At 45.8% G+C, this 27,946-nt stretch overlaps 1 protein-coding gene across 4 annotated transcripts; it reads right to left on the reverse strand.

The window, feature by feature from the left end:
* Positions 1-1,208: 1,208 nt before the first annotated feature.
* NTMT1 (N-terminal Xaa-Pro-Lys N-methyltransferase 1) lies at positions 1,209-27,946 on the reverse strand. 4 transcript variants are annotated; one of them, XM_077478441.1, is made up of 4 exons: positions 27,796-27,946; positions 14,134-14,306; positions 4,563-4,815; positions 1,209-1,776 (listed from the first exon to the last, which is right to left on the reverse strand). In XM_077478441.1, exons 1-4 carry the CDS (start codon positions 27,806-27,808, stop codon positions 1,520-1,522), a joined length of 696 nt encoding a protein of 231 aa, XP_077334567.1. In that variant the 5' UTR covers positions 27,809-27,946; the 3' UTR covers positions 1,209-1,519. The 4 variants fall into 4 exon arrangements, with proteins under 4 accessions (XP_077334567.1, XP_077334570.1, XP_077334575.1 ...); XM_077478444.1 differs by lacking the exon at positions 27,796-27,946 and adding an exon at positions 25,016-25,106; XM_077478449.1 differs by lacking the exon at positions 27,796-27,946 and adding an exon at positions 14,736-14,756.

Here is a 27,946-nt window from a genome sequence, read left to right on the forward strand (position 1 = left end):
AAAAAAAAAAAAAAAAAATTATATATATTATATATATATATATATATATAAATTCATTTTTATATATACACTAAAATGCTAAGGCAGAAAAACGTTCAATGAAAAGCTACTGACATTTTATAACGTTATTTTAACATACAGTGTGCATGAGGCCTAATATGGAAAACAAACTCCTTTGTTGCATCTCAATGCTGCCTCCTTCCTTACTTCCTCACCTGAAAATGCTCTCGTCAGTACTTTTTAGGCCTCATGCACACTGGATGTTAAGATAACGTTATAAAAATTTCAGTAGCTTTGCAGGGAGTTTTTCAAAATTTTTGCAATAATAATAATAATAATTTTGAAGAAACAAAATAGTTTTCAATGGATCAAAAACATTAAAAAAACACTGGTGAGCGACGTTTGAGGTTTTTTTTTTTTTTTACGTTTATCAGCTTTATAGCATTTTTTACAGCTGAAAACAGTCTCTCAGATGTTCATTTTGAAGAGTGCAGAAAAGGTTGTCTTCACCTTGGTAGAGCAAATTTCCCCAATTTATTGTGCCAGTGACAACATGAGTTCTTACCGCTATGGGCTACTGCAGTCTTTGTAAATAAGCAGCTAGCTTTGAGGTAGGTGATTCCATTGCTGGATCGCATGGCAATTAGGTGTAATAGCTTCTATGATATTGTTACAGAAAGGCTGAATTTCTTTGTACATGCTTCAACTTTGTAGGACATAATTTTCACATTCAACCAAAAACAAAAAAGCAGATTCAAGTAAACAGGACACTCTGAAATTCTTTAAGTTGGAACTCCAGACCAATCTTGTTTTGGACTACATAAACAAGGGAAGTCTGTGTCACCGTTGACAGCTTCTCGTATTCCCTTGTCTGGTGCTGGGTCAGAAACCAAGGGGAATAAAGCAGCTCATAAAAGCACTGGTGTTATAATAGGACTGTGAAGGGTTAGAACCTCTTGTGATCATACTGCCTCCTTTATGGTCAAAAAGGGCAGAAAATACTCCCCAATAAAAATCTAAAAGAGGATCGAACCCTTCTGCATGCCATCCAAGACTAAAGAAAAGAAAATAAAAAATAAGAAAACACGCACACACAAAAAAATAAAATAAACACTGTTTTTCTGCAGTTCCATTCGAATTGTCTTTCTTTAAATGGACCTTATTTTTCAAATTCTAATCAAAATACCAGTATTTGGCAATGTCAGCAGCCGGTTTGAAAAAAACATTTATTTTTCGTTTGTGTGTTTTGGCAAATTGATCTTTTCTTCTGTCCATAATATCTGATATACGGCTGTCTGACATCAATGAGCTGTCCTGTGATCTCACTGCGGCCTGCGTCTCTCCCGAGGTCACCATCCCCCATTGACATCATAGGCTTCTTTCTCATCAGCAAGATGCAAGCTTCCTTCTATTCCAGTTTATAAAAGTTGGCATGCTTAAAAGCAAGCTTTTCTTGGCAAAGCAGTCTACAGTGGATAGGTCGTGGATACGACTTGACAAGGAAACCGTGCGGTTTCTTTTATCTCATGGCAAAGGAGTAGACATGATAGATTTCATCAGGAAAGTTCTCCTGTCTTTCTTGGGCCAGCACAGAGAGGCCGGCTTGTCTGATGATTCTACATACCATGTCTACGTCTCTGCAGATGCTGCTGTCCACGTCGTCCATAATGACGCCTTCTGTAGCCATGTTGTCCTTGATGACAATAATGCCGTTGGGTCGTAGGCCAGTTTTGCAGCGCTTTAAAAACTCCACAAGGTGGCTGTCTGTCAAATGTCCTGCACCAAGATAATAAGCGTTAAAAGTCTGCACCAAAACTATGACAAAAAGTACAAATGACATACAATGAAGCCTGACATTAACCCTTTAATGTCCAAATTTTTCAATGCGTTAGCGTGACTCAAAATGTGCACTACCAAGCGGCAGAGCAGAACGTTAAAGGGTTAAAGGCTTGTTTACATTTGGGTCGAAATGTGGCTTCGGACACGCTTCTTTTAAAGCGCTCTGAATGCCAGAGAACCTCTCACTCAATAAAATGGTTACCTTTCAGTCTTGTTCACGCGTTGTGTTTGCTTTAAAAATCATACCCCATATTGCTTTCTTGATGCTTCAAAAGCAGCTCCAATACCTCCATAGAAGTCTATGGCAACATTCGCTTTGATTGAAAAAAACTTCTCAAACGCTTTAGGTAAAGTGAGCTTTGCCTTTTTTCTGAGGTATTGAAGGTATGAGATATCCCAGGATGCACTGAAAAAGACATCATTCAGCAGTCACTTCCCGTTCATGTGTATATACTCTGGAAGTGTCTGGTGCAGATGTCACATCTGGTGTGGAGCAGCAGGAAGGTGAGCAGGATCCAGACCAGAAAAACTGAGCAGCAGAGCTGAGCAACCAGAGCAGGTGAAACTAGCAATGTCAGGCCGCGTACACACGGGCGGACTGTCTGCCCAACTTAGTCCGCTGAACAGTGTTTCAGTGGACAATCCGCTCGTGTGTGGGCTTCAGCTGACTTTTTCAGCGGACAGTCTGACGAACAAAGTCTTACGGAATTTCCGTAAGACGGTCCGTTCAAACTTGGTTTTGTCCGTCCAAACTTGGTTTCAGGGGACAGTCCGCTCGTGTGTAGGCAAGTTGGACGGACTAAGTATGGCGCATGCTCAGAAAGGGTTTACACGGCCGAAGGTTGCATTGCAGTGTTTAGGACGTCGTTTTTCTAGTCCCGTCGTACGTGCTGTACACGTCATCACGCACGCTTTCAGCGGACTGTCTGCTCATCGTGTGTGGTCAAGTCCGTTCATGCAAATTTTGAACGGACTGTCTGTCGGATTGTCTGCCGAACTTAGTTGGGCAGACAATCCGCCCGTGTGTACGCGGCCTCACTTGTGTAGGGGTGTGGGTGAGCGGGGTCCAGAGAGATTGGAGGAGCAGAAAACCAGGGGAGCAGAGCAAGAGAAACTAGCAATGTCACATGTGGTGAGCAGCGTGGGAGCAATATAGCAGGAGGTGAATGGGGAACAGAGAGCAGAGGATCAGCAGAGCTGGGGGTTACTACTGAGCAGGGGATCTGCTGAACAAGGGTACTAATAAGCTGGGGGATCTGTTGAGTGGGGTTTATACTGAGCAAGGGAATGAATAAGCTGGGGAAACAACTAAGCAGGGGGTTCTACTGGGACCCTTTAAAATATAAAATCAACACACAGGGCATTTGGCAAGCATCACAGAAGCATCAAAAACACGAAAAAATAAAATAAAAAGGCATGTTGAATTGGAAGGCGCTTTAATGTGTGTCAAAGTTGAAGAAAGTGTAAATGAGCCCTAAGACAGCAGCTTTTATTTTTCTGATCCCCCCTCTGACAATATAGTGAATCTGATGATCCTGCCAGTAGCGCTGTTGATTTCAATTTCCTCAAAAGAGAGACAACACTTTATTCTGCAGTAAAATTGCACAACCACTTTGTCTATGGGTTATTCTTAAGCTAGCCATAGATAGATAGAAATTTGGGGGCGGTCAAGAAGGGGCCAGCTTAATTTTATTAGTGTGTGGCTGACCCTTTTTTTTTTTTTTTTTTTTTTTTTTTTTTTTTTTTACAGAAGTCTATCGTTTGAAAACTTTTACCATTTAACAGCTGCAGCCAATCAGAAAAACTGTTGTCAGAATACAATTTCCTGGGAAGTGGGGGGGGGGGGGGGATTCCTCCATCCATCTCGCTTGTGTGGATGGGGAATCTGTTCGTCTTTTTTCACTTACCCCTTGGCTGAATGAAGAAAAAAAAAAAAAAAAAAAAACAACTGGCATGCACAGCCAGCATTAGACATCCAGGACTAACTTTTTTAAAGAGAATTCCAGATTTCTTGGCCTTCTCAATAAATGGCATGACCCAGCTTGGAACAAAAATTGCACGCCACAATGTACTGGCAGCTGCTCGGCTGTAATTCACTGTAGTAACTTGTACTACGTAGAGTAATGTTCTGGCAGCACTATGGGGCACTTGCCTTCTACAGATAGTATAATTGTACTGCATCTCCATCACTGCTTGTACTTTTCTCAATGAATAAAAAGCTTCCTCCGAGTGTCCAAGGGGCAGAGAGCAAAGTGCGACATCAACTGTTGGATATTATGGCTTCTTATTAGGTCTATTTGATAGGCACCACAATGGTCACCTGAGGAAGCCTTGTGCTGCTAATTGTGAGTCCAGCGATGTCAGCCTGCAAAAGGAAGTGCGGCTTCCAACACGCCGCCTGGCTGTACTGAGAGCTGGAGAATTTGAAAACTTTGGTAAAACATGGTAAGATTTAACCGCTCTCCAGCACATGGAGGTTGCACAACAACATTCCCTGCAGCTGGCAGATGCTGTACGAACTTCAACAATTGGGGACTCTAATAAACCCTCATAGGAAGAACACGGAAGATATGATATAATGATATAACTAAAGGCCCACTTTAAACAATATGTACCACCAGTCAGTTTTCATATTTGTCGCCCCAATTGGCTGCCCTTGATAAGCACTTCTTTGCACCAGGTTTTAATGCACGAGACCCAGTAACAACACATAGCCTCCTCACCTATTACCCACTGTATCCAAATGACGTCATAGCGGTTTGGCTCTGGAGCAAACTCCTGCAGGCCGGAGCAGTAGAAGTTGCCGATTCTCTTCCCATCTTCCCCAAGATAGCTCTTCGCCTTGCTTAGAAATTCATCTGTCACATCAACCATATCTACCTTCTTAAATAGTGGCAGCAAGAGACGTTTGGTAATGCGACCTATGCCAGCCCCACAGTCCAGGGCATAAGAGGAGTCTACCTTATGGGAACCATCCTGTGAGAAAGAAGTTTGAAAAAACACATAGGCAGAAAATATATTGCATGATTTAAGGAAATACTGAACGTACACCCACACTCAGACTGGGAGAGGGGCAAGTATGACTGGGGGGCCAATAAGATGAATTGATGGCAAATGTGCTACTAAGAAACAAGCAGAGAGAAAGTGGGAGCAGAGAGATGACTTAATCAGTCTCTGGCTGCTCCTATACAATTCAAATCAGAACACTAGGGATGGCCAGGGGTCACCATTTTATCTCTTCTACATCTAAATCGCAGAACTATATGACAGAAATACAAATACTTAGGGCAGGTAAAATATCTTTCATCTTTGTAGCCATTTGCCTGGAGTTTAGGGAAAGTTTTGGCACTTTTGTATTGTTTTAAAGCAACAATTAACGGGACTCCTCCCTCTACCACAAATCCTGTGGTGGTTTTCTACATACAAAGAATGTTAAAAACAGGTCCCTTTATATGACCCAGTTATATTCCCCTTGCTAGAACTACCTCGCCACTCCTGCCTCCATTGCAGCCCCCTATTTTACTACATTTCACAGAATTTCTCACAGGGTTGCTGGCAGTGTACTTCCTGATGCTTGCGATGAACTTCCTCTCTCTCTCCTTGCAGAATTGGATAAAGTTGGTCACACTGATAGTTTTTTTTTTTTTTGCCTACAGCACACATGTGTGAATGCCCCTGCTGAGTTATTGTATGACAGTCGCTGCTGTTAGAGGTCAAAATACCCAAACAGTGGCTGCATCTGATCAACCAATGTTTGGCCGACCATATTCTAAATGGCTCAATCAAGAGATGTCGGCCATGAGAGGGCTGACAGAGCCACCAATGAAGCAAATTTAAGCTGGTTCACCAGGGACTGGCAGAAATTTGTGCCGTGCATGGCAAGCCCAAATTCTGTGTAGGGACATCTTAATAAATTAGGCCTTTTGTATGTGAAGACAGCAAGGATCCTATGGTGGGTGTGTGTGAATGCCTGTCCTACATTGCAAACAGGTTCCTAGATCACCAGGCTGCTGATGGGCTGGACTCATACACTTGACTACAGCAACGCCTGCATTACACATTTTAAGCTGTGAGCAAGTAGGCTGTGTCCACTTTATGTATCAGAAGACTTACCTTTTGGACTTGACTGGGGAGTACTTTTAAAAAGACCTGTATAGACATCACATACATGTATAGCTACCCCTCCCCTCAAAATATCCCAGGATTCATTTTTCTTTTACCTTGTTCCTGTAAAGAGAAGCAGCTCCCTGCGATATTAAAACAGACTTGTAATATTCTTGCGAGGGTAACTGAAAGGAAGTAGTTTCCCCTTTACGTAGGCACACCCCCAGAACTACATCTCCCACAAGCCTTTTCTTTACGCACAGTGTGCGGGCAGGTGTTCTGCTGAGAAAGCTCCCCCCCCCCCCCATCAGATAGTGTCCGCCCCGAGGAGAAGGAGACGCTGAAAGTTTCCGAAGTTGAACAGCTGACCATGAGCTTTACACAGCACCTGCACACTTAATAGTCACCGCTTTGTAACAGGGACCCTTGCAGGCTCGCCACGCTTCGGGCACAGCCTCGCTTCGCTCAGCATATTTTTATTCCGACTCCATGTCCATTTGGATGGTGGGGCTTGAACCTGGACTCAGTTCGCAGGCGCCGTGTAGAGCCGAGGATTAGCTGTTTATCTTCGGAGACTTTCGGCATCTCCTTTGTCCTCCGTACTGCGCAAGCGCAGTATAGGGCAGACACTATCTGGTGGGGGACAGTATGCGACAAGACACCGGCTCTTTTGAGTTGCTGGTTATTTATTTAATGTGCGACTGTGGAGAAGGTCAGGGAGGTGGAGGGTGATAGGGGAGGTCTGTAGACCTGGGCTGGTTAGAATTCCAGTATAGTAAAGGCAAAGTGTTATCAGCCCAAACAGGAAGTCACACGACAACTGAATTTCCTGCAGATCAACTGTTATTTTTCTGTACTTGTAGTGATTTTAAAAAGGGATACATCACCATTCCTGCCAGTATTGTATTACAGAGAACTTAAATGGAACCAAGCAATATGTGGACTGAATGGCATTTATAGAAACACAAGTATGAAATTCTCACATGCAAAATATTTTTCATCTCAGAATAGTATAGAACGTTCCCCTATCTGGGAATGACATCGAATAATTGATTCTGTATGTGCTGGCAAAGAGAACCTATTATGTTTTTACACTCGGGATTCACATTCAGCAGAATAAAACTCAGCCTTGGCACCAGGCTGTTTTATTTTAAGATCCAGCAGGAGGCCACGTCAGGCAGGAGGAGAAATGATTCCAATCACTATAGTCTCAGCTGACTAATGCAGCATATGAAACCTTCAATATAGTTCTGAATATTACTGAATTTTATTAAACATAGACGTATATATTACACATTCTTGGGGCTCAACACCAGGCAAGCAATACTGTGCCTGCTTTCATTTAAATGTAGAAAGATCTTTGATTAGGGTTTACTGAAGGACAAGTCAAGCCAACATTGAATATTTACTGTGTGTGGCGCGGGGCATAGTTAAATAACTCTTAAAATAGAAGTCCACCCCCAACACTAAAATCTCTGCATCTACCAGACATCTATGCTTTAACACTAACCTATCTAGCCCTGTAAAGAAGAAATCAGTAAACATCTTTTTTTAAGCCGATCTGACCCGATCCCACGCTGAGCCGTCAGCCGCGGCTTCGCTGTGGGGGCGGGGCAGAGGATGCCCCATAGTAAGTCCATGGTGTGATGTCACTTCCCATCCATTTCATGGCTGTTGTTGGCCGTGTCCTCTGCCGAGCTTCCGCCGCTGGAGATTGGATCGGCTTCAAAAAAGGTATGTACAACGATTTCTTCTTTACAGGGCTAGATAGGTTAGTATTAGATTGTAAATGTGAATGTCTGTAGATGCAGAGATTTTAGTGTTAGTCTTAAACTTACAATTTAACATCAAACAAGCTCCGTTATACCAATAGTAGAGTTTTTTTTTTTTTTTTTTTTTTTTAAAGCAGTCCATCTGCTCTGACAAGGGGTGTGCACCATTGCATCAAGAAAACACAATCTTGTCTCCTACAGTATCTTACAAAAGTGAGTACACCCCTCACATTTTTTTTAAATATTTTATTATATGTGATAACATAAAAAAAAAAATGACACTTTGCTACAATGTAAAGTAGTGAGTGTACAGCTTGTATAACAGTGTAAATTTGCTGTCCACTCAAAATAACTCAACACACAGCCATTAATGTCTAAACCGCTGGTAACAAAAGTGAGTACACCCCTAAGTGAAAATGTCCAAATTGGGCCCAATTAGCCATTTTCCCTCCCCGGTGTCATGCAACTTGTTAGTGTTACAATGTCTCAGGTGTGAATGGGGAGCAGGTGTGTTAAAATTTGGCTCTCACTCTCTCATACTGGTCACTGGAAGTTCAACATGGCACAATGTAACATCAGACCTCCCTGCACAAAGCCAAAGGATTAGCACAACAGGCAGACAACATGACACCTCATGGCAAAGAAGTCTGAGGATCTGAAAAAATAGAATTGTTGCTCTACATAAAGATGGTCTAGGCTAGTGATGGAGAACCTTGTCATTCCGGATGTTTTGGAACTACATTTCCCATGATGTTCATGCACTCTGCAGTGTAGTGGAACATCATGGGAAATGTAGTTCCAAAACATCTGGGGTGCCAAAGTCCGCCATCACTGGCCTAGGCTATAAGAAGATTGCCAAGTCCCTGAAACTGAGCTGCAGCACGGTGGCCAAGACCATACAGCAGTTTAACAGGACAAGTTCCATTTAGAACTGGCCTCGCCATGGTCTACCAAAGAAGTTGAGTGCATGTGCTCAGAGTCATATCCAGAGGTTGTCTTTGAGAAATAGGTGTATGAGTGCTGCCAGCATTGCTGCAGAGGTTGAAGAGGTCAGCCTGTCAGTGCTCTGACGATACGCCGCACAATTCATCAATTGGTCTGCAAGGAAGCCCCTTATAAAAATGATGCATAAAGCCTGCAGTTTGCTGAAGACAAGTAGACCAAGGACATGGATTAATGGAACCATGTCCTGTGGTCTGAGGAGACCAAGATAAACTTATTTGGTTCAGATGGTGTCAGGCGTGTGGTGGCAACCAGGTGAGGAATACAAAAGACAAGCGTGTCTTGCCTGCAGTTAAGCTTGGTGGTGGGAGTGTCATGGTCTGGGGCTGCACGAGTGCTGCCGGCACTGGGGAGCTACAGTTCATTGAGGAAACCATGATTGCCAACATGTACTGTGACATACTGAAGCAGAGCATGATTCCCCCCCTTCGGAGACTGGGCCACAGGGCAGTATTGCAACATGACGACCCCAAACACCTCCAAGACCACCACTGCCTTGCTAAAGAAGCCGACGGTAAAAGGTGATGGACTGGCCAAGCATGTTTCCAGACCTAAACCCTATTGAGCATCTGTGGGGCATCCTCAAAACGGAAGGTGGGGGAGCGCAAGGTCTCTAACATCCAACAGCTCTGTCATCTCATCATGGAAGAGGACTCCAGTGGCAACCTGTGAAGCTCTGTAGAACTCCATGCCCAAGAGGGTTAAGGCAGTACCGGAAAATAATGGTTGCCACACAAAATATTGACACTTTGGTCCCAATTTGGACATTTTCACTTAGGGGTGTACTCACTTTTGTTGCCAGCGGTTTAGACATTAATGGCTGTGTGTCATTTCTTCAGTGTTGTCACGTGAAAAGATATAATAAAATATTTACAAAACTCTGAGGGGTGTACTCACTTTTGTGAGATACTGTGTGCCTAGTTTACACCACTGTGTTGCGATGGTGTGTGGGCATGGTGCGCTGAAAGAATTGCTGCTTTCGGTACTTTTTATTTCAAGCAGCGGCAATCTGCTGCCTCGCACCTCATGGCCGGCAATTGAACTTTCTGAGATGTCTGCGTGACATCTCAGTTTGTTTTATAGAATAAAATGATATAATGCAATGCACCAAGCTCAGCAATACAGAGGCTGGTGCGAACAAACCCTTATGCCGCGTACACGCGATCAAACAAGCGGGTGGAAAAGTCCGGCAAACTCAAGTCCGCCGGACAATCCCCCCGTGTGTAGCCTCCGGCATACTTTTTTGACCCGAAAGTACGGCGGACTTAAAAAGTAGTTTTACACTCCAATCTTCCCGCCGGACTCGCATTTCGGCGGACAATCCGGCCGTGTGTGTGCCAGTCCTACCGTATCCAATCTTCCTGCCGTACTTTTGAAATGAACGGACTTTTCCCGCCCAGAGAAAAGTCCGCTCATTTCGAGCGGGTCTTCAGGTAGGCAGGGCCCGCAAAGGATACGTCGCTGGACGCGCCGCCTGGTATGGACTTAAAGGGGAACCCCAACGCCGAAAAATAAATAAATAAAAAAAAAAAAAAAAAATCGGCGTGGGGGGGTTCCCCCCAAGTCCACATCAGACCCTTGTCCGAGCACACTACCCGGCCGGCCAGGAAAGGGGGGACGAGCGAGCGCCCCCCCTCCTGAGACGTACCAGGCCGCGTGCCCGCAACATGGGGGGTGCCTTGGGGAAGGGGGGGCCGCGCGGCCCCCCCACCCCAAAGTACCTTGTCCCCATGTTGATGAGGACAAGGGCCTCTTCCCGACAACCCTGGCCATTGGTTGTCGGGGTCTGCGGGCGGGGGGCTTATCAGAATCCGGGAGCCCCCTTTAATAAGGGGGCCCCTGGATACCGGCCCCCCACCCTATGTGAATGAGTATGGGGTACAATATACCCCTACCCTATCACCTGTAAAATAAAGTACAAAAAAAAAAAAACACAACACACAAGGGTTAAAATAGTTTATTGCACAGCTCCGGGGGTCTTCTCGCCGGACTCCTCCGCTATCTTCTTGTAGCTCTTTTGCTAGCGGAGGAGCCCGGCTTTCTTCCTCGCCACCGGCCTCTTCTTCCGACTTCGGGGGTCTTGTCCCCCTCTTCGGTTCTTCTGCCGGGCCACCGCGCCTTCTTCTGTCCTTCTTTAGATGTTGCCTCGCCGAGTCCTCCGCTCACAATGACAGGGACCGGGCACGCGGCGACTTATATAGGGACAAGGGGCGGGGTCTTCGGTTGATGTCACATGGGTTGATGTCCCGTGCCCGGTTCCCGTTATTGTGAGCGGAGGACTCCGTGAGGCAACATCTGAAGAAGAAGAAGAGAAGGACAGAAGAACGGAAGGCGGCGGCGGCAGAAGACCGGGCCACCGCCTGTAAAAGAGCTAGAAGAAGGCGCGGTGGCCCGGCAGAAGAACTGAAGAGGGGGACAAGACCCCCGAAGTCGGAAGAAAAGGCCGGCGGCGAGGAAGAAAGAGTCCGGCGAGAAGACCCCCGAAGACGGAAGACCCCCGGAGCTGTGCAATAAACTATTTTAACCCTTGTGTGTTGTGTTTTTTTTTTTTTGGTACTTTATTTTACAGGTGAATGGGTAGGGGGTACATTGTACCCCATACTCATTCACATAGGGTGGGGGGCCGGTATCCGGGGGCCCCCGGATTCCGATAAGCCCCCCGCCCGCAGACCCCGACAACCAACGGCCAGGGTTGTCGGGAAGAGGCCCTTGTCCTCATCAACATGGGGACAAGGTGCTTTGGGGTGGGGGGGGCCACGCGGGCCCCCCCCCCTTCCCCAAGGCACCCCCCATGTTGAGGGCATGCGGCCTGTTACGGCTCAGGAGGGGGGGGGGGCGCTCGCTCGCCCCCCTTTCCTGGCCGGCCGGGTAGTGTGCTCGGACAAGGGTCTGATGTGGACCTGGGGGGACCCCCACGCCGATTTTTTTCGGCGTTGGGGTTCCCCTTTAAGTCCATACCAGGCGGCGGGTCCAGCGACGTATCCTTCGCGGGCCCCGCCTACCTGGAGACGCGCTCGAAATGAGCGGACTTTCCTCCGCGTGTGTGGGCGAGTCCGTTCATTTCAAAAGTAGGGCGGATAGTACGGCGGACTTAGTACGCCGTATTAGTCCGCTGAAAAAGTGCTGTGTGTGGGCAAGTAGCCCGTTCGGAAAGTCCGACGGACAGTCTGGCGGGAAGTCCGTCAGACTAAGTACGTCGGACAGAGGGCTACGTGTGTACACGGCTTTACAGGTAATAACACCAGGGGTAGATGATCCAGCGAATATCCGATTGCTTCCTGAAGGATCTGGAAGGATTTTTTTTTACCCCGCTGGAGCAACTTTGGATCATGTTTTATTGGGCTTTATTTTCCGTATTGGTTGAATTAGATGGATGTATGTCTTTTTTAATCGATCTACACACACTTTTTTTTTTATTAAAATCACAAACAAACCATTAAAGTGTTAATTTAGGCAAGCTGTGCGATTTATTAAAAAAAAAAATAATAATAATAATAGCCAAACATTGATTATGGATGACTGACATCTTCACCCCAGTCTGGGGATCACAGAAAAAGGTTCTGCTCTGGCCTTGCACAGAATTGGATGAGATGGGCTAATAGAGTTTCCTCCTGAACGCACACTTGCACTGAAGTACTGAACCTGTAAATCCAAAGAGTCAAATCCATATGCTAGGCACCTTTGCTGCCAATACATACCTGTACTGTCCACTCTTTAATTGTCAGACCTTAGCACTGGCTCAGGACCCAAGCACTGCCTTGTGGGGAAATAGGTGGCTTGTCACGTTTTCTGGAAAAGTGAAGATTTACTGACCGGAGACAGGGACTGGGTGGTAAAGGCCAGTATACTCACTGGAGGGTAACGTAGGAGAGCTGGCTTTGGCATTTTATTAAAGTGACAAGTTTGCTTTCAGCACAGTGGCTGTCTGACTCCAGAGATCTTTCCTGTCCCGACTGTCATCTGCGAGGTCACTAGCATTGACTAAATTGTCAAAAGATAATATTGTGGCTCCTCCTCATGCTGACGAGGTTGTGGTCAAGTTGGTAATAACCTATTCCAGTGATGGCGAACCTTGACGCCCCAGATGTTTTGTAACTATATTTCCCATGATGCTCATGCACTCTGCAGCATAGGTGAGCATCATGGGAAATGTAGTTTCATAACATCAGGGGTGCCAAAGTTCACCATCACTGACCTATTCCATATATTCTGGTCATGCAAGAACCTCCATAGCTTTCGACAAACTATTTCAGCTCCTCTCTAATGTCTAGGACAGTGATGGCGAACCTTGGCACCCCAGATGTTTTGGAACTACATTTCCCATGATGCTCTACTACACTGTAGAGTGGATAAGCATCATGGGAAGTGTAGTTCCAAAACATCTGGGGTGCCAAGGTTCGCCATCACTGGTCTAGGAGATCCTTACTTCTCCAGAACCGGCCTTGGGGATACTAAACCCGGGCATCAATTTCCCCCAGATTGTTGTAAGAGAATTTCTTGCATCCTGCTGGCGGCCAAACTCACCATCACGAGACGCTGGAAAGGGAAGCTGGCTCCCAATCTGCCCAAGGTTCTAGTCACTACCCAATCTTATTACTCCTTTGAAAAACTAGCTCTGAGAATGGGTTCACTGAAGTCCTTTGAAAAAAGTTTAGAAACCATGGTTGGCTTGGAATCGAAAATAACCTGTTGATGTTAATATTAGCCTAAGTTTTCCCTAAGAGGGAAACTTTGTATTTATTTTTTTTCCTTTGTTTTCCTGCAGTTGTAGGTGCTGGTACTTCTTATATCCACAATAAAACTACTGAGCCAAAAAAAAAAAAAAAAAAAAAAAAAAAAAAAAAAAAAAAAAAAAAATCGCTAGACTCCCTGCAGAGGTGGTTCTGGCCAGCTCAGTAGATTGCTTTAAGAAAGGCCTGGATTATTTCCTAAATGTACATAATATAACTGGGTACTGACATTTATAGGTAAAGTTGATCCGGGGAAAATCCGATTGCCTCTCTGGGGGATCAGGAAGGATTTTTTTTCCCCTGCTGTAGCAAATTGGATCATACTTTGCTGTTTTTTTTGTTTTTTGTTTCCGCCTTCCTCTGGATCAACTGTGGGTATAGGATTGTGTATATGGGATTGTATGATATTTTTTATGGTTGAACTAAATGGACTTATGTCTTATTTCAACATGACTATGTGATCAATGCAGCACAAGACAGTAAATTGTCAGTACACAATTCCACGCATACTATTTTACCATGCATAACTGAAAACTCTTAATGTGGCCGCAATAGTCAATGTTAGGAATCACATGACCTCCGTTCATTCTATTCCATAATTCAGGATTTACTAGCTTCACATACCTAAGAGGACTACTTATAGTACAACAGGTGACAGTAAGCATTGTGTATACTGGTATACTCACTCGAAGGAACCTCTGTAGAAATTTTTTGGAGCCGCTGATGTCGATGCTGGATATGTGTCCGTAGCCTCCCAGCATCCCATCCACTGTGGGTGGAACATTCTTCCAGTACTTCTTTGCGTTACAGTAGAACCGAGTCTCGTCTTCCACCAGCTCATTCGACATTGTGGAAACAGCTAAAAACACAAAAGCAAAAAAAAAAAAAAAAAATTTTTTTTTAAAATTCCAAAATTTGAAGACTATGTTCTCAGCAGCTTCCCTTTCCAACCAAATTCCATCAACCCGGCCAGCAGTCTTTAGAAAAAGCGCAACGCTGAAATTCTGCCCAGCTCACTTTCCCCTGTGTGGCCGCTCAACTTCTTTAAAAGATCCGTTGGTCAACTGTCAAAAGTTTGACTGGTGACAGGCAAAGGCTCATATAAATGCACCGAGTGTCTTTCACCGACCTCTGTGTGCCGCTTTGCCCAACAATCTTTACCCTGGGTTAAATTTCACCGCACGCAAAATTCTACTCCTGCAATGCAGAGAATTAACTGTGACAGCTTATTACAGAGGCCATCAGCTTTGCTAGGATGATGCTCCTGCTACACAACCGCTATTTTTACCATTTAGGAGCTTTAACCCCAATGCTGCCAGGGAGGGGAAGAACTCCCAGTGCCAAGTTATTATTAGGCCAGGCGTAGCAACAATCACTTAGGCAGAGGGAAGGCAACTGTGTACATGTCAGCCTAGAGCAGACGGCTGATGATGGGTGACCTAAGCGATGGGAGGCCGACACAGGGGCCCCATCTGTGAAAACAGCAAATGGTCATTGAGGACTACAAAGCTCACTAAATATAGTGATTCCCTTGCACTGCAGTATTCACACATACCTTCCATGTCACACATCCAAAAATAACGCAGTGCATTCGCCAAATGGGAAAAAAAGGCACTGGAAACACAAAAAGCAGGTAGAAAGAGCAACAAAAGGTTTATATAATAAAAAATGAAAATAAATAATAATTAAAAAAAAGGGGGGGGGGGGTTGGGGGGCAGATTGCCTGCAGTTATTTTAGTTCCTTCACTTCTCCTGTGGAAGCAACTTCTTAATCACAAGTCAACGATTTCTGAATCGTTGTGGTTTAATATTTTTTTGTATATTGGAACTTCGATTTAGGAAATCTACTTGACTCAGTAAAGCTGCTAAATTGAGGCTCACGGTATTACCAGCATTCTAATATTTAGTAAATATACAAACTGATTCTCCGTGTGTGTGTTTGGAACCTGCTTTAGATCTTCCTTATTCTTTACACTACTGGGGTTTTTGAATGTTTAAGGTTGAACATATTCGACATTTTCAATAAAAATATCCTGCCACCTTCATGCTATCCCAGATACAGCTCTCCGAATACTCTGCCCAGATTGTGGTGTGAAAATGGATCTCAATGGTTCCAGTCTGTGAGCTCTACTTTTTAGTCACCATTTTCTGAATGGAATAAGTTGCTGCAAGTCTATAGGGCTCCGCTGTCATTAACACCTAAAACACAAGTCACATTCCACTGTCCTTTTCCTTTATACTTCCTGAAGCTTTTTTCTTTTTAAACATTTAGGTACAGTTCACACCATAGAAAATGCAGTCCGGATGCTTTTCGATGCGTTTCAGTGCATTTTTCCCCCCCTCCTTTATCTTCTTTTCTTACTAGTAATGGTGACAATCTGGATTCAGGACTCAGGAAGCAGAACTGTGACATTGCAGTGGGCAGATCGGACACTTTTTTGGGACCAATGATATTTATACAGCAATCAGAGCTAAAAATAGCCACTGATTACTGTAGGGGATCAAGGGGTTAAGTATGTTCTAACTGTGGGTTGGATGAGACGGACTAGCGGAGGAGACTGATCAGTGTTCCTATATACTAAGAACACACAATCTGTCTCTACTCCCCTGACAGGACATGGATCCGTGTGTTTACACACACACACACACACACACACACATCCACGTTCCTGCTCTGTCACGAGCGATCGCGGGTGACCAGGCACACGCATTGGCTCCGGGGACACGTAGCAGGTGCACGCCTGCTAGATCTTCTTAAAGGAGCAACGTATACCTATGGCGATTTGCGCAGCCGTGCCAACCTGCTGCAGTATAACTGCAGCGGCTGGTCGGCTAGGGGTTAAAGGACATGAGTGTTCTGGTGCGTTTTACCGGGTTTCAGTACAGTTCATCGCAGAACAAATGCAGCATGGTCTATTTTTTTTTTTCCTGGGAACTGATGTGAACGATGCCGTTGAAAATCATATAACCTACTATCCATGCGTTTTTGATGTGGATGAAAAAAAATAAATAAATAAAAACAAACATTGGACTGCAAGTGGTGTGAACTGGCCCTAAAAGGTATCAGAAATTGTAAAATACTTTTCTTGGCTGCAAAAAAATATATTTAATGTTCTGGGGCTCCCACAGTGACTGATATCTGTGCTGCCAATATTCACTGTGGGTTTGCATCCTTGTTCTGGTATTTATTACATACCACTGGGACGTGACAAGAGCATGCCAAAACCCTTGCATGCAGACATTTAAGGGCACTAGATTATAGTAAATAATGTCCTAAGATACCCTATGAACGCACTAAAGCCGTTCTTCAAAAACTGGGAGGTTGATTTACTAAAGGCAAATATACTGTGCACTGGAAGTGCAATTGCTTAATTTGAGGGGACGCTCTGAAAACGAGAACAAAATATTACAGCGCACACATGCAAAAAGAGAGATTTACCTCTTGCAAGTCTTATTTAATAGTGTAGTACTTCCATATCAGCTCAGGCGGAGCCCAGCTTGATGTGGGGAAAGGGGAAATATCAGGTGCAATGTCTCACTTGGGGCAGGAGCAGCCCTAATAAACCACGGAACAGCCAAGAGAGGGGTCAGGATTCCCAAAAAGGTAATGTATATGAGGTAGGATTGCATAGATACTGGTACTGATACCAATATTAGTACCAATATCTGTACTCGTGCAAATGCACCGATACTTTCAGGCTCCCCAGTGTTAAAGCGGGAGTCCCGCAAAACAAAAAAAAAAAAAAAAAAAAAGGAAGAAGGGAGAATAAAAGTCAGCAGCTACAAATACTGCAGCTGCTGACTTTTAAAATAAGGACACTCACCTGTCCCAGGGGTCCAGCGATGTTGGCACCGGAGGCCAAATCGTCCCTCGGTCCTCGGATGCGGCTGCTGCCGCCATCTTCGTTATGGGAATCAGGAAACGAAGCTTTGCGGCTTCAATACCCGGTTCCCTACTGCGCATGCGCAAGTTGCACAGCACAATCAGAAAAGTCCCTGCTGTCTCTGGGACCCGTGTGTGGGACGGGAAGAGGCGTAGACTCCCATGGGAGTCTATGCCCGGAAGTGGGTGCAAATACCTGTCTATTTTATGAATGATAAACAATTAAAAAAACTTTTTTTTTCGTTTGCTTTGTTAGGGAATATTTTGACACGTATATATTAACATATATTTACACATTTCACATTAAAAATCAATTTCATTTGTAAATAACTTTCAATACACAAAACCGGGGCGTAACTATAGGGGGTGCAGCAGTCACGACCGCAACCGGGTCCTGTGATGCAGGGGGCCCATGCAGCCCCCTCTACATATGGCCGGCAGTAGCATAGGCAGCTAGGGGTACCAGTGCACCATGCACATGGGTGGCTGTAGGTGGAGGGTGACTAGCAGAGCTCCATGCTCGACTATGGCACTGGCTGCTCTTTAGTTGTGCATTCCCCGCATGACCTGTGTCCTCAGCTGGCTCCTCAGAGTACCCCTCTCCTGCTTCATGCATTGCCGCTCAGTCCGATATCTGTTCTCCCCAGCCAGAGTCCGGCCCACACTGCACTGCATACTTCTCCCGGGTAAACAAACTTTAAGCAGCCCTATGAGAGCCGGCTCCCCGGAGGACACTGCAGGCTTGTCTGCCAACCCCCCTCCTCCCCCGTCATACACAGATGATGAAAGGTCTCTCTGGGAGATATGCTGATCGACCGTCCAGAACACTGGATGGAGCCCAGGCCAACATGGATGAGTGCGTGGCCTACAGCTTGGTCATGGTGAGTGAGAGGACCCCATCCCCCCCACACACACACTATTACATACCCCCTCCATCTCCCCCTGGGGACAGGGACACCCACCTCCCCTGGGGACAGGGACGCCTCCTCACCTGGGGGCAGTAACTTCATCTGCCCTGGAGAAAAGGACCTCATCTCTTCTGGGGACGGGAACCCCACCCTGCCTAGGGACAGTCCCCCAATGGGGCACCTAAAAATAAAAAAAACACTACTGATACCAGTGGTGGAACTACAGGGCTCACAAAGGTCATACCTGTGACCATGCCCTGGAGTTCCACCACCAGACTCGGAGGGAAGGGCCCTGGCTGGGGTTCAGGGGGGCCCTTTATGGTTCCTTGCATCGGGGCCCTGAAGGTTCTAGTTACGCCACTGACACAAAACATTTGTGGTAGATATCAGCAATTGGTATCAGCGAGTACTTAAAAATAAATAAATAAAATAAATACATTTTAAAAAAGCCCAAAAATCCCCTACAGGAGCATGAGTATGAATGAAATAAAAAAGGGGGGGGGGGAAGCATGAGTGAGCAACCCTCCACTGCACAGCAATGAAAAAGTGAAAGGCAAAAAGATAAAAACTGTAATAAGGAAACCAAAACTGTGAAAGGAGTCATAATAGACCCTAAGGCCCCTTTCACACGGGGCGGATCAGTAATGATCCGCTCGCTCAGCGGGGATTGTTCCGTTGTCCCCGCTGAGCCGGCGACGGACAGGGCGGTCTCCGCACACTGTGCAGGGACCGCCCTGTCAGCTCTCCGCTATGGGGGATCGGACGAACACGGACCGTCTGCCCGTGTTCATCCGATCCACTATGCAGACGGATAGAAAAATAGGATTTTCCTCCGTCTGCAGAATCAGACAGTTGCGGAGGCGGACAATAGCGGATGTTCATCCGCAGACACCCGCTATCCCATAGGGATGCACGTATGTCCGCAAACGGATGGATGAAATACGAACATACTGTCCGTATGTGTGAAAGGGGCCTTAAACTTACTGGTGCAAAAAGTAAATAAACAAAAAAAAAAAAAAAAACGGTGTGCTGAGCAAACATGCCTCATGTGGAATGAGGAAATGCCTCTGGCTCATCAAAGCTTATATGCTGAGATTCAGGGCGTTTTCCTTTATGTATTCATTTTATTATGTAACTGTATACTATGAATTTATTTACTTTGTGATATATGTCAGTTGCTTCCATGGCTTGTTATGAACATATCACTTTATTGCAGCATATATTTTGTTTGCCACAATTGGGGATGGAGTCTTGTCACTATAGTTTGCACCGGATCATTTTCTGTTTTTTGTACATGCATTTAATATTTGCTGTTCACAACAAATGACACTGCAGTGCAACACCCCATATAACAAGGTAGGGCTGAAACAACTAATCGATTATGAAATTAATCGATTAATCGGCCAGTAACATAATGGGGTTAAAAAAACTAAAATGAGCCCTTTATAGTACAAAAAGAGCAAATAATCACTACTGTAAATATTACTCTCACTGTTCTACAGTAAAAAAAATAAAAAAAATAAAAAAAAAAACCTTACAGTAGTGATCATCTGCTTTTTTTATACTATAAAGAGCTAATTTTAGTTTTTTTTTAACCCCATTATGTTACTAAACGTCTCAGACCTGGTTCACATCTATGTGTCTATTGGTGCTTTTTGCAGAAATGCACTACAGTTCATTTACATGGTATCCTATGGGACACGTTCACAACTGAAAGGGTCAGGGACTTTTAAAGCAAAATGGTGCTTTATTGGTTCAATATACTTCAATGGAGAAGCTGCAGAAAAGCATGGAATGCATTTTTGCAGCAATTTGTGTTTTTTAATCTGCCCAAAAAAAATGCAAATTGCAGTAAAATCATAAGTACAGCAAAAAGCACTGCAGAAACAGATCAAAAGCAAACTGCATAGGTGTGTACCGAGCTTTATGTTGGCCACACGGATCAATTTTCAGGTGAGAATATTCAGACGAAAAATCTTTTGTACATTCGCTGAATGAAAGAATTTTGTTTGAAATTTTCACTTGTTTTTAAAATTAATAATTTCTGAACGAAAACCACATAAATTATCTGAAAATTCCTTTAACCGCCTCCCGCCCGCCCTATAGCCAAATGACGGCCTTAGAGCAGGCGGGTTCCTTCGCCTGGCCGTCCCTGGACGGCCTGGTGTTTACTTCCGCAATGCGCGCCGCCGGGGGCGCGCATCGCGGAAGTATTGTATTCGCCGTGTCTCCCGGAGACAGGCAAATACAGATCGCCGTGAACGGCCAATCAAAGTGGCCGTTCACAGTGCGATCGCAGCTGCCAATAGGAGATGATCTCATATGTAAACATATGAGATCATCTCCCATTGCCGTGTCTCTCCCTCCTCACACAGAGACAGCGTGTGAGGAGGGAGAGCGATCTGTGTGTCAGCCCCAGTGCCAGTGCCATCTGTCAGCCCCAGTGCCATCTGTCAGCCCAGTGCCATCTGCCAGTAGTGCCAGTGCCGCCAGCGCCACCTGCCAGCGCCAGTGCCATCCGTCAGCCCCAGTGCCATCCGTCAGCCCCAGTGCCATCCGTCAGCCCCAGTGCCATCCGTGCCGCCAGTGCCACCTGCCAGCGCCACCCGTCAGCCCCAGTGCCGCCACCAGTGCCGCCAGTGCCACCTGCCAGCGCCATCCGTCAGCCCCAGTGCCGCCAGTGCCACCTGCCAGCGCCATCCGTCAGCCCCAGTGCCGTCAGCCAGCGCCACCTGGCAGCCGCAGTGCCATCTGCCAGCCCCATTTGCCAGAGAAAATAGCCAGCACCATCTGCCAGTGCCAGCCCCAGTGCCATCTGCCAGCCCCATCTGCCTCCAGTGCCACGTGTAGTCAGTGCCACGTGGGGTCACTTTGTGGGCATTTCCATTGTCCTGGTGCTCCAGGGCCTTCAATACTGTAATACAGGGCTCGACAAACCCCGGTCGCCAGGTCGCATTTGCGCCTAGATTTCGTGTCCTGGCGACTGGGGCAACGCTGCTGGGGTATCCTGTCTCCATTTGGACCCCGAACTCCGCCGCGCAATTCCATCGTGCCGCGCCGGCCAGTAATTGAGGCCGCGGCTTTGCGGCCTACTAAAATCTTTCGGTAGTCTGGCGCCATCTTGTGGTGGATGTAGAAATTACACCCTATTCCAATAATGATAATTCCTAATGGAGTGAAGCTCCCTGACTGTTTTTCACTGCCCGCCCATTTCCTTCCCCTAATTAAAATATTTTTTTTTACTTTTTACAAAAAAAAAAAAATAATAATAATAATTAAATATTATATTTATTTATATATATATATATATATATATATATATATATATATATATATATATATATATATATATATATATATATATATATATATATATATATATATATATATATATATATATATATATATATATATATATATATATATATTATTTAATTATTATTTTTTTTTTTTTGTAAAAAGTAAAAAAAATTATTTTAATTAAGGGAAAAAAAAAATATTATTTGTAATCCTCCCTGCTTGACCCCTTTCACAAGGGCTGTCTGATCAGGTTCACCTGTCAGTTTTTCAGGCGGACCTGATCTAACCCTTAGCGGGGATATGACGTTAAGAAGCGGGAACATGGCGGAAATAAAAGTCACATTCTTTTGTTAACCACTTCGTGCCCGCGCTATAGACAAAAGATGTCTACAGCACGGACACCAATTGCCGGGAGGGCGTCCCTGGACATCCTCCTGTTTACTTCCCCTCTGAACGCCGCCATGGGCGCACATCGGGGAAGTTCTGTGTTGGCCGTGTCCCTTGGATACAGCAAATCACAGATCATGCTAAATGGCCAATCACAGCGGCCATTTAGCACTCAAGCGGTGTGTCCAATGAGAGGTGATCTCATATGGGGGGGGCTGGAGGCTATCTTCCCCTCACTTGTCTCCATGTCAGGCCAGGGACAGGTCCAGATCGCCGTCACGGACCTGGCTCCTAACTTTTTTAGCTGGCTCCCAGATTCCAAACAAATTTGTCAACCCCTGCTGTAATAGGTGGTTGAGAAATAAGATGTGTAATTTATGCTCCTAGAACGCCTGATGGTGCTATTTTAATATTGGGCCTCTGTATGTGGTCAGGCTGTGTAAAAGTCTCACACATTTGGTATCGTTATACTCAGGAGGAGTAGTAGAACGTATTTTGGGGTGTCATTTTTGCTATGTACATGCTATGTGTTCGAAATATCTTATAAATGGACAACTTTGCGTTAAAAAAAATGCGTTTTCATTTTTTTTCCACATTTTCCCAAAACTTCTGGAAAAAAAATGAACCATTCAAACGACTCATTATGCCTCATAGATTATACGTTGGGGTGTTAGCTTTCCAAAATGGGGTCACTTTGTGGGCATTTCCATTGTTCTGGTGCTCCAGGGCCTTCAAAAATGTAATAGGTGGTTGAGAAATGAGATGTGCAATTTATGCTCCTAGAACGCCTGATGGTGCTATTTCAATATTGGGCCTCTGTATGTGGCCAGGCTGTGTAAAAGTCTCACACATTTGGTATCGTAATACTCAGAAGGAGTAGCAGAACGTATTTTGGGGTGTCATTTGTGGTATACACATGCCATGTGAGAGAAATAACCTATTGCATTGAAAATTTTGTGAGAAAAAAAAAAATCTTCATTTTGCAAAGAATTGTGGGAAAAAGATGACAACATCAAAAACCTCACCATGCATCTTAGTAAATACCTTGGAATGTCTACTTTCAAAAAAGGGGTCATTTGGGGGGTATTTGTACTCTCCTGACTTGTTCGGGTCGCAAGAAATGAGATAGGCCACAAGTACATCAGGTGTGATCAATTTTGTGCGATTCGCACCACAGCTTGTGGACTCTCTAACTTTCACAAAGACCAAATAATATCCACTAATTTGGGTTATTTTTACCAAAGATATGTAGCAGTATAAATTGTGGCCAAAATGTATGAAAAAAAATATATAATTTGCAAAATTTTATCACAGAAACAAAGAAATATGCATTTTTTTTCAAAATTTTCGGTCTTTTTTCATTTATAGCGCAAAAAATAAAAACCCCAGAGGTGATCAAATACCACCAAAAGAAAGCTCTATTTGTGGGAAAAAAAAGGACACAAAATTCATTTGGGTACAGTGTTGCATGACTGAGTAATTGTCATTCAAAGTGTGAGAGCACCAAAAGCTGAAAATTGGTCTGGTCAGGAAGGGTGTTTAAGTGCCCAGTAAGCAAGTGGTTAACTAAGACGTTTTCTATTATTTACTAATTTTCCCGTCACTGTGGTCGAAAACGAACGCCAATTTTCCAAAAAAAGTTAGTTGCAGCCCTATAACGAGGGTTACCGAAATGTGATCAATGTGAATGAGCCCTGTAAACCAATGGGGGGAAATTCATTTGAGAACATTTTTACCTCCTGCTCCTTCAAATGTTCTCATCGCTGCGGCCAAAAACGAACATCGATTTGATCCCACTAACGATCAGAAAATCCTACTAGCGTATACACAGCTTAAGCAGAACTACTAAATACCCTTAACCCCCTGTTCACACCGAATCCGACTTTGAAATCACACGACTTCACTTAACATCGCACAATTTCAACACCGCGTGTAAGTGCGTCTTACAATAGAACTTGGCTGACATCCATTGTCCGGTTGACTTCAAGCAGAGATATAAATGAATGAATGACTTGTATAGCGCCCCCTATACGAACTGAATCGCCTCAGGGCGCTTTTCTTGCCACCGGTGTTCATCTGCAGCTATTTATGCGGTCCTTTAACCTGTAGAGTCCCGACACACTTACAACATTGACATACATATACACATATTATGGCCAATTTTTTTGGACAGGGTCTAATTAACCTACCAGCATGTCTTTGGAGTGTGGGAGGAAACTGGAGTGCCTGGAGGAAACCCACACAGGCACAGGGAGAACATGCAAACTCCAGGCAGATAGTGTCATGGTCGGGATTTGAACCGGCAACCCTATTGCTGCTAGGTGAAAGTGCTAACCACTACACCACTGTGCTGCCCACTCTACTGCCCCAGATATCTACGCAGGTTGCACTTGAAATAACCAAAAATAGCTGCAAAGATGCCAAATTGGCTGTACTGAATTGCCCAATCCCAGGCCTTTTGTCCAACAGAAATTGGCCACCTATTTATTGCAGCCAAACGGACGATAACCAGGGCTTGGAGGAAACCAACGGTCTTGTTCATGGAAGTGAAGAACATCTCTCATGATTAAGGAGAGGATGACTTGTATCCTCCGTGATTCCCATGCTAAAAATTTCTCAAGGTGGGGGGCCCATGGTGGTCTTGCACTCTTCTGGCCTTACACCTGACCGCCCTGGGGCTCCCAAATTGATTTTTCCTACCCCTGGTTTGGGGGAACCCTCTCTTCTCCTTTCCTGTTTTGCGCTCTTCTCTCAGTTCCCGCCTTCCCCCTTTCCTTCCACTCTTAAATTTTTTATTTCCCATTTTTTTTTTACCCCCCTTTGGTTGAATACGAGTTCTGTTTCAGATTTATTTTTCCCCAATTTTTGTTGTCCACACCCAAATCTCCGAGCAATCCTGCTCAAACACTGCTGACAATAGGGTGGGACTTTTCACGTGATTTGGACCAGTCAAATCACATACTAAGTTGCGCCGGTGTGAACAGGGGCTTAAAGCTGAATTTTCGGATTCTTGAAAAAAAAATCTAAGCTGGAATGGTTAAATGCCAATTAGGTGTAGGGGTAAAAAGAGGTAAAAGGTGTAATACTGACCTTATTCCTGGCTCCGGTACTCTGACTTGTGGCCGATCCCTCACGTACAATGCAGAACATGATATTAGTGTGTGACACCCCCCCCCCCCCGGAAGGGAGGACCATGGGGAGACAAAGTTACACATATATAGGGAGCCTGCTATTGCAAAGGACATTTTTCTTCTATCAGGAGTGGGGCTTTTAAGTGACCCTGCCATGAAGAATTAGTGACAGGAGAGATAAGGTGCTTATGGGTGCTGGTTATAGTCTGTATCAAGTAATAACAGCAATCTGCTCTCTTGGCAACAGAGATATCACAGCATGTTGTATCATTCGGATAAAGTGAGAGGAATGCGAGTGCTCCAGGCCATCAGGAGGGGCAGTGCTGGTATCCAAAAATGGTTCTATACACTACAGTACATTGGAATGTTTATTGAAGGTTCAAGGAGATCCTACCTTTACATAAATACAGGGGCTCCTATTGATTTGTAGGGATGAGCTGGCATTCAGAAGCAGGTTCTGGTGAACCCAGAGGTCAGCTGTCATTCTTGGTCCAATAACCAGCTGAAGTTACAAAGGAGTGGGGACATTCATGACATCGCTGAGGTCAATGACCTCAGGAACTGACCTGAAATGTAAATATTAGGGAAATGATGTCACAAGCATAACCGCCCCTTTTTAAATGTCACCTGCAGATCATTGGACCAAGAACGACAGCGAACTTCTGGATTCACACTAGAATCCACTTCTGAATGTCCACTGTGTCCCAATTGACATGAATGGAAAGGGATGCATGAAAAACTTGTACACCCCCATGTGGGTAGACATGGCCCTCACATGGGAGAAGTTGCTGTAGTAGTCCATCCCACACGAATGAGGGGTTATGCTGGTTACTCATGGTGTACGGCTCTCTGTGCCCCAATGAATGAGCGCTTACTGCCCTTCAAAAGGATTAACTGACGGCCATAGCCAGCCTGACTCCGGCCCTGGGATTTCTCTACGGAGGATCTGGGTCACTTGGGCTACTCTGAGGCACTGGTGGCCAACTTTCTTGCTATGGGGAGCCTCCAGTGTGCCCCCTGACATCAGCAAAGGGCCACACATAGAATTTAGTGAATATTTAGTGTCAGGACAGCAGACACACAAAAGGAGATGGCCAGAGACTGCCGGCATGCTACAGGAGATGGCCAGAGACTGCCGGCATGCTACAGGAGATGGCCAGAGACTGCCGGCATGCTACAGGAGATGGCCAGAGACTGCCGGCATGCTACAGGAGATGGCCAGAGACTGCCGGCATGCTACAGGAGATGGCCAGAGACTGCCGGCATGCTACAGGAGATGGCCAGAGACTGCCGGCATGCTACAGGAGATGGCCAGAGACTGCGGACATGCTACAGGAGATGGCCAGAGACTGCGGACATGCTACAGGAGATGGCCAGAGACTGCGGACATGCTACAGGAGATGGCCAGAGACTGCGGACATGCTACAGGAGATGGCCAGAGACTGCGGACATGCTACAGGAGATGGCCAGAGACTGCGGACATGCTACAGGAGATGGCCAGAGACTGCGGACATGCTACAGGAGATGGCCAGAGACTGCGGACATGCTACAGGAGATGGCCAGAGACTGCGGACATGCTACAGGAGATGGCCAGAGACTGCGGACATGCTACAGGAGATGGCCAGAGACTGCGGACATGCTACAGGAGATGGCCAGAGACTGCGGACATGCTACAGGAGATGGCCAGAGACTGCGGACATGCTACAGGAGATGGCCAGAGACTGCGGACATGCTACAGGAGATGGCCAGAGACTGCGGACATGCTACAGGAGATGGCCAGAGACTGCGGACATGCTACAGGAGATGGCCAGAGACTGCGGACATGCTACAGGAGATGGCCAGAGACTGCGGACATGCTACAGGAGATGGCCAGAGACTGCCGGCATGCTACAGGAGATGGCCAGAGACTGCCGGCATGCTACAGGAGATGGCCAGAGACTGCCGGCATGCTACAGGAGATGGCCAGAGACTGCCGGCATGCTACAGGAGATGGCCAGAGACTGCCGGCATGCTACAGGAGATGGCCAGAGACTGCCGGCATGCTACAGGAGATGGCCAGAGACTGCCGGCATGCTACAGGAGATGGCCAGAGACTGCCGGCATGCTACAGGAGATGGCCAGAGACTGCCGGCATGCTACAGGAGATGGCCAGAGACTGCCGGCATGCTACAGGAGATGGCCAGAGACTGCCGGCATGCTACAGGAGATGGCCAGAGACTGCCGGCATGCTACAGGAGATGGCCAGAGACTGCCGGCATGCTACAGGAGATGGCCAGAGACTGCGGACATGCTACAGGAGATGGCCAGAGACTGCGGACATGCTACAGGAGATGGCCAGAGACTGCGGACATGCTACAGGAGATGGCCAGAGACTGCGGACATGCTATAGAAGTTGTAGACAGGAGATGTTTCAGGAGACATATTACACCAACTGATAGAAATCACATGACCTCCACACTTGCTGGTGGTGTCCAGTCATGGAAGGTCCACACTATGGACAGTCAGTCCTGCAGTTCAGGGGTTATCCTGTAGGGGGAGATAACAATACAATCTGACCCAGAACTGTTTATCACCCAGAGAAACCATTGGGCGCTCTCACTATGACATCTGGGCTCTGATTGGCTGTCTCTGTCAGCGGACACTTCCATGAGAATTAGAGGAATCTGCCAGGAGCGATCACCCCGCATCCCGCACACAACAATTCGCTACCACCCGATCCCCACACCGTATCATACTCACTGCCGCCTCCCATCAGCCGCTGCCACCCCGCAGCTTCCACCGGCTCCTAGGAGCGCATGTGATAACACACACTTCCGGCCTGCCAGACCTATCACCAATCACGGCACGGGCTAGCTCAGGCAGCCAACCAATGCTAGAGACACCGCAGAGC

The sequence above is a fragment of the Lithobates pipiens genome, unplaced genomic scaffold, assembly GCF_037356315.1.
Source record: "Lithobates pipiens isolate NorthernLeopardFrog02 unplaced genomic scaffold, aLitPip1_a1.2 Scaffold_1, whole genome shotgun sequence".
Lineage (NCBI taxonomy): Eukaryota > Metazoa > Chordata > Amphibia > Anura > Ranidae > Lithobates > Lithobates pipiens.

What these genes read in the sequence shown, in the direction of transcription:
- NTMT1 (XM_077478441.1), bottom strand. An exon ending in TTCTACAGAGGTTCCTTCGA is followed by an intron (nt 4,816 to 14,133) that starts GTGAGTATACCA and finishes TCTTTCTCACAG; the next exon opens with GATGGTTCCCATAAGGTAGA. An exon ending in TTGGATACAGTGGGTAATAG is followed by an intron (nt 1,777 to 4,562) that starts GTGAGGAGGCTA and finishes ATCTTGGTGCAG; the next exon opens with GACATTTGACAGACAGCCAC.